The following is a 7758-nucleotide window of genomic DNA, read 5'->3' as shown; positions in this document are numbered from 1 at the left end:
AGCGGGAGGTGAAAAAAGAAAACAGAGGGCGGGCGCATAACGAGCGAGCGAGAGAGAGAGAGAGCAGAGCGAGAGAGAGAGAGAGAGAGGAGCGAGAGAGAGAAAGAATGCGAGAGAAGAAGAGATGAGAGAGAGAGAGAGAAAGAGGCGAGAGAAAGAAAGAAAGGTGCGAGCGAGATGAGCGAGAGAGCGACGAGAGAGAAAGAAGTGCGAGAGAGGGAGAAAGAGAGAGGAGAAGAGAGGAGAAAGAGAGAGGGAGAGAGAGAGAGAGAGAGACAGAGATGAGAGAGACAGAGAGAGGAGAGGAGAGAAGGAGAGAGAGATTGCTAATTCAACTGCGACCTGCCAATAGAGGACGCAAGGCGTGAGTCACCCCGATGGCGAGCAAGTTATGAGGCCACACTGCATAAAGCCATCGCTACTAACTACCGACTACTCATCTACTGCTCACGACCAAGCAGTGCCTAGTCCGCTGCCTTGTGAAGCCGCCGGCGTCTAACAGTTCATCACGTGACACAGCGTCATCAAAACAGTCGTGATACACGACCGCGTTGCTAACGACAACAAAGCAGCAACGACGTTCAAATCACCTGACCGAAGAATAATTCGCAACGTCTTACACGGTAGCACTATACTATCAGACCGCACGCACGCGTGCGTAGCGTTCCCACTGACGTCATGACAAATCGACACGTGACAATGCAATTGGTTGATAAATACGACACGTTGTTTCACGTGATCTGGATCACGATGACCAATCAACGATCTCGTTCGGCCCGATGCGCTGCTGTGCTTTGTTTCTGTTTCCATGGCAACTCTGCCATTACTTGGTTGCTAAAGTTGGATACAGTGAAGCAGCTGATCACGGGACGAAAGCTCTGGTGAGATAGCGATGAAGTACCTGGCGGCGAGTTTAATGGAAATGCAGTGCAACAAGAACGTTGACGATAGTTGCCGTCGCCTGTCTGTCGTGTCATCGATGCTGATGATCCTGGCTGTTTGTACGGACATCTGCGATAGAGATGGCCGAGACGGTAGGACGTAGCATGCTGACTAGCTATAGAAGATATACCTTACCTTCTGCACCAATCTACTCTCACTTCTACTACATCTACCTCTACCTTCTACTACCATCTACCTCTAACCTTCTGCACCATCTTACTCTATACTTCTGCCACGATCTACCTCTACGTTCTACTACCATCTACCTCTACCTTCTGCCCACCATCTACCTCTACCTTCTGCCCGATTACCTCTACCTTCTGCCACCATCTACCTCTACCTTTCTGCCACCATCTGCCCTTACTCTGCCTGTTCACTCTCCTACAGCTCATTCGCTCATTCCTCAGACATTCTCCTTCCGTCACCTCATCTACTTCAACCACGTTTTCCCTATCCTACCTTCTCCTTTCTAACCAGGATTGTATATATATATATATATATATATATATATATATATATTATATATATATAATAATAATATTATTATTATGGACCAATAATAATAATCTCGTCATCATTATCAGTGTCGTTTGTCTGCTTGCGCCGTGGCGGCGGCGCTGGTGGCGTGGTTATTAGGCGAGCCATATAACCGTCTGTGCTCGCTCGTGTAAAGCAGCCGCTCACTTTAATGCATGCGGCCGTGCGAGCTTAATCTATCGATGAATTATTCCGTGTTCGATATCGCTCACGAATCAGCCTACTAATTATAAGCCGTGTCTCGAATAATTTAGTCCGCAACACGTAATACTACTGCTGCCACCACGCCGCCACTGCCACCACCACTACCGGCTGCCACCAGCCGCACCACCGCCACCACCCCACCACCACCACACCATCGCTGCTACCACCGCCTCCACCACCATCGCTGCACCACCACCTCCACCACCATCACTGCCACCACCGCCGCTGCGCCAACCACTGCCTCACCACCACCACACCAGCCACCACCCCACACCACCACTCACCACCGCAGCTACCACCACGCCACAGACCACACCACACCACACCACACACACACCACCACCACCACCACACCACCACCACCACACACCACACCCACCACCACCACCACCGCCGCCGCCACCACCGCTGCATCACCACCGCCGCCACACCACCACCACACGCCGCCGCCATCACACCACCACCACCACCACACCACCACCACGCCACACCGACCGCCGCCCACACCACCACCACCGCGCCATCACACCACCAACCACCACCACCCACCACCGCCACCACCACCGCCGCACACCACCGCTGCCATCACCACCGCCACCACGTGCCGCTGCCGCAGCCGCCGGCCACGCGCCACCGCTACGGCAACTACTAGCAGCGCTCCTATCGCTGCAAGTGATGGCGGCGCATGTGCACGACAGCACCGAGATAGGCCGGCGTCATAGACTGGTCCGGCGGCGTGGTGTCACCGCTACAATATGCCCACTGGTGCGCGGCGAGGGGCACGTCTAGGCGCAAGGTCATAGCGAGCGATTGCGATCGTGATTGGGTATTAATAAGGGGCAGAAGTTTTAGAGGTTAGAACAGATAATGCGTTCAGATTATTTTAATTTGTGTGTTGAGTGTTACGGAGAGAGACAGACAGAGAGTAAGAGAGGAGGAGAGAGAGAGAGAGAGAGAGAGAGAGAGAGGAGAGAGAGAGAGAGAGAGAGAGAGAGTAAGAGTGAGAGAGAGAGAGGAGAGAAAGAGAGAGCGAAAGAGAGAGAACGACTTTAATTATTAGTATTTTGTATTTCATTAGCTGACACCATTATGCACGCAAGTGCAGCGCCATCACGACAGCCAATTTCCGGTCGTTATGACGTCATCGCGACTGACTTCTGCCGCTATATGCAGGTCAAAGTAAAGGACAAGTTCCTGCCCGCGTCCCTTCTCACGCCAGCCGAGATGGTGGCAGCGACTGGTGTCGAAGATCCGCAGATGTTGACGTATTTCGTCGCGGGACTGTGGCGCGTCTGTTCGATCACATCAAAGGCAAACACGACAGCGATGGATAGTCTGATAGCGCTCTACGCTCACCGATTCTTCCCAGGTACGGCACACCAGCAGCAGCGCCCCTATACATCGCATGCTCACATCTTACAATACACACTCACACACACACACACACACAACGCGCGCACGCACGCACACACACACACGTACACACCCCCCCCCCCCACACCACACACACACACGCGCGCACGCACGCACCACACCACACGTACACACACACACACACACGGCGCACGCACGCACACACACACACACTGTACACAACATCACACACACACACACACACACACACACACACGCACGCACGCACACACACACACAACATAACACACACGCGCGCACACACACTACCACACACACACACACACACACATGCGGCGCGCCACGCACACACACACACATCACACACGCGCACACACACACACACACACACACAACACACACACACGGCGCGCCACGCACACACACACACACACACACACACACGCGCCGCCACGCAACACACACACACACACATACACACACGCGCGCGCACACACACACACACACACACACACACACACACTCACACACAACAACACACACAACACACACACACACACACACACACACACACACACAGCATATATAGTGGATGACGCATGCGCCGCCGACGTCGTTTGCGAGTTGTTGTCGTTAGCCGCGCGTGTGGGGTTAGGCTCGACATTGAGATATAACAATATAACTGCGCATATGACGATGTAGTGGTCATCCTCATCCTGCCTACTCATAGCTGCGTATCGATCGATGAACATGGCCCCGTATTGCCATGACCGAGTTCTAGTGGTCATTACCTCACCCCTGACCTACTCACGGCTAGACTGATATTGCTTATATTGCTATATACATATATTATATACACACACTCATATATATATATTTATTATATCCTCCAGCGACGGCTAAACATAGCCGTTAATAACGGCGGCGACCCGTTACTATAGTTATGATGCTGTCAGGAGGACTACTAGCAGACGACAGTGCGCGTGCGCGCGTCACGTGACGACGCTTCCGCCGCCGTCCTGCTACGAGCGCTGCGCGTCTGCCGTATATATAGACAACGCCGTAAAATATTTAACTGCTGTCGAGAACGAGCGAGTCTGAGTGCAGTTTTACTGCAGCGTACCAAAAGGTCAAAGACTCCCTCACAAACGAACTGTCTGTCAGTGGTTCGACAAGGTGGAAGTAGGCGAATGTGGCGATCGTGCTGCTGCTGATGCTGCTGCTACTACTACTACTACTGCTGCTGCTGCTGCTACTGCTACTACTACTGCTGCTGCTGCTGCTACTACTACTACTGCTGCTGCTGCTGCTACTGCTACTACTACTGCTGCTGCTGCTGCTGCTGCTGATGCTACGGCCTGCCTGCTGCTGCTGCTGGCGTAGTGGTGGTAGTGGTACTGCTCTGCTTGCTTGCTGCTGCTGCCTACTACTACTACTACTACTGCTGCGTGCTGCTACGGCTGCGCTGCTGCTGCTGCTGGCGGTAGTGGTGGTAGTGGCGCTGCTGCTGCTGCTGCTGCTGCTGGCGGTAGTGGTGGAAGTGGTACTGCTGCTGCTGCTGCTGCTGCTACTACTACTACTGCTGCTACTGCTGCTGCTCATGCTGCTGCTACTACTGCTGCTGCTGCTGCTGCTGCTACTGCTACTACTACTACTACTGCTGCTGCTACTACTACTGCTGCCTGCTGCTGCTACTGCTGCTGCTGCTGCTGCTGCTACTGGCGGTAGTGGTGATAGTGGTACTGCGGCCGCTGCTGTTGCTGTCGGTAGTGGTGTATGATACTGCTGCTGCTGCGGGTGCTGCTACTGGGTGCTGCTGCGGGTGCTGCTACTGGTGCTGCTGCGGCTGCTACTGCTACCGCTGTGCTGCTGGCGGTAGTGTGGTAGTAGTACTGCTGCTGCTGCTGCTGCTGCCTGGCTGCTGGCGGTAGTGGTGGTAGTGGTACTGCTGCTGCTGCTACTGCTGCTGCTGCTGCTGCCTGCTGTGCTGCGCTGCCTACTGCTACCGCTGCTGCTGCTGGCGGTAGTTGTGGTAGTGGTACTGCTGCAGGTGTTGTTGTTGCTGATGGTTTTCTGTTAACACGAGAGAAAAGATGAAAGAAGGGATGAGACGCGAAGGCAATTGAATGATAGCGGGTAGCTTCAACCTTCAAACTTTCATAGACTGAGTAGTTTTATATCTGCTACGTTCTTAGTAAGCTCATGCGCGCCCACGCCCACAAGCACACATGCTTACACACGCAATTATAATATGTATAAGGAGGAAGAGCATAATACATGAGAACGCCGCTGAGACGAGGGAGTCCGAGGGGAAATCATGCGGTCGTTACCTTAACACCGCAGTAATTATTATATATATATATATATATATATATATATATATTATAAACCAGCTCTATGTATATTCTTATGGCGAATTTCACGTGCGCCTTTGCTGAGATTCAGGGAATCCGGTTCATGCACATGGATGTCTCGTGTTTGTGCGTTCCTGTGTGTGTGTGTGTGTGTGTGTGGTGTGTGTGTGTGTGTGTGTGTGTGTGTGTGTTGTGTGTGTTGTGTGCGTTCTGTGTGTGTGTTATGTGTGGTGTGTGTGTGTGTGTGTGTGGTGGTGGTGTGTGTGTGTGTCGTGTGTGTGTGTGTGTGTGTGTGTGTGTGTGTGTGTGTGTGTGTGTGTGTGTGTGTGTGTGTGTGTGTGTGTGTGTGTGTGCTGCGCGTACGTGCACGTGTGTGCGTCATTACCAATGACGTAGATGTTGAGGTAAGACGCCTGATTAGCAAACATCATAACGCATAACTCGCACATCGCACGTACGTTAGCACTGGAATTTATATACAACATGGGTGTAGCCCTAGCTCCTACATAATGGTGAAGTGTCCCCGCTGGAAAGAGATGCTACGATTAATGAAAATTAAATGGGTTTAGGTCGAAGGTTGGTGAGCCCAGAAATGTTTGCAGTGGTTTAATTAAGGCGACAACGCCGTTAATTCTTTTTTAGGGTTAGGGTTAGGCCCACGGTGGTCACAGCTAAGCGTATTAGAATGAGGGTTTGACTCAATGTTATAGGTAAATATACGGTTGGGTCAAGGTTACAGTTAAGCGTGGGTGTTTTATTAGCCTCTAGCACATAAATTAAGGGCTTATGGGAGTTGTAAAATATACAGCATGTGCGAATAAACTTCATCGCGTTTGCTATGGTCGAGTGCGAGAGCTGCTGCTGCTACAGTCTCACGGCACTCGCCCCACGTCCGCAGGCAACGTCGCAACCTGCAGCAGTGCGGAGAATCGTTCGTTAGCGGCTGTCAACTCTTATCGAATACGCAGAATGCCGTCGCTCTTAGTTTATGGTCGCGCGAAATTTCCCGCTGCGCGTTTTTTTGTTTGCGTTGTCCAAGCGAATCGCTCTCTCTCTCTCTCTCTCTCTCTCTGTCTGTCGCTGTCCCTGTCTCTCGCTCATTCTCTCCCTCCCTCTCTCTCTCTCTCTCTCTCTCTCTCTTGCTCTCCCTCGCTTTCTCTCTGTCTCGCTTTCTCCATCTCTCGCTTCTGCTCTCTCTCTCTTTCTCTCTCTCTCTCTCTCTCTCTCTCTCTCTCTCTCTCTCTCTCTCTCTCTCTCTCTCTCTCTCTCTCTCTCTCTCTCTTCGTTCTTGCTCTCTGTCTCGCTTTCTCCATCTCTCGCTCCTTCTCTCTCTCTCTCACGTTCTTGCTCTCTGTCTCTTGCTCTCTCCCTTTCGTCGCGCATGCCACTAACCTTTCCTGCGTGCTGTCGACAAGGCGCTTCGTCCAGGGTTATAGGGGGCGCTTCGTCCAGGGTTATAGGGGGCGCTTCGTCCAGGGTTATATAGAGGGCGCTTCGTCGCGGCAGTCTCAAGCTATGGTCTCAAGGTTTCCCTTCACAGCGAGGACGAGGGCCTGGGCTTCTCTCTGACGATTACTGCAGGCTATACTGCACATCTGCTTATGACGTGTACAGCGTCCGACTCTTGCGTCTCGCGCCATCTCAAGTTGAACGTGATTAGTATGAAGAGGTCGCGGTAATTTAGCGGTGACGTAACTATCGACAGCACGCATCATTGCCATCTGGTGGCCATTTGCGTTAAACCAGCCGTAGGAACCTTAAATCCTGCTGGCAGGGGAGACGGTGGTGTGTGTGGATGCAGGTTTCAGCGGTGGTTGTTATACGTTGCATCTCATATTCCAGAAGAAATAGTGTTTGCGACGAATTTGTACCAATAGTTTTTTATTTTCGCGACGTTCAGAGAAATGAACAAGGCAATTGCGTTTTCTTTGCATGAAGGATACAAGGCAGTCATTTGACGCGACAACAACCCGGAAGGCGCACACACGGACACGGCCATCACGTGATAATCACGTGAAGGCTACGAGAAGAGAAAGGGCATTCACGTGTGACACACGAGACACATTCATGTAGCGACATCCATCGTTGAGATTATTGCCGACGCAGTAGAGTACTGAGCAAGTGTTGCCGATCGTTTCCTGTGCCTCTTATCTCGAGGACGGGAGAATTTATTGGGGGCTGTAATAAACGATGTAAATCAACGAAATGTCACCCGCCACGACGATATGAGCACTGCACGTACAGCGCTATGCGGTGATATAAGCACTGCATGTACAGCGCTATGCGGTGATATAAGCACTGCATGTACAGCGCTATGCGGTGATATGAGCACTGCATGTACAGCGCT

At 52.0% G+C, this 7758-nt stretch overlaps 1 protein-coding gene across 1 annotated transcript in view; it reads left to right on the top strand.

Moving 5' to 3' along the window:
* The first annotated feature begins 1000 nt into the window (after positions 1-1000).
* The window catches only part of LOC106816472, a 14755-nt gene continuing 7997 nt past the window's right edge, over positions 1001-7758 (top strand). The window contains exons 1-2 of the mRNA XM_014821092.1: positions 1001-1034; positions 2857-3052. Of these exons, the coding sequence (XP_014676578.1) occupies positions 1023-1034; positions 2857-3052 (208 nt within the window). The 5' untranslated portion in view covers positions 1001-1022. The remainder of the gene's footprint in view (positions 1035-2856; positions 3053-7758) is intronic.

This window comes from Priapulus caudatus, unplaced genomic scaffold (assembly GCF_000485595.1).
Source record: "Priapulus caudatus unplaced genomic scaffold, Priapulus_caudatus-5.0.1 Scaffold1391, whole genome shotgun sequence".
NCBI lineage: Eukaryota > Metazoa > Priapulida > Priapulimorpha > Priapulimorphida > Priapulidae > Priapulus > Priapulus caudatus.
This window is presented reverse-complemented; position numbering and strand designations above follow the sequence as displayed.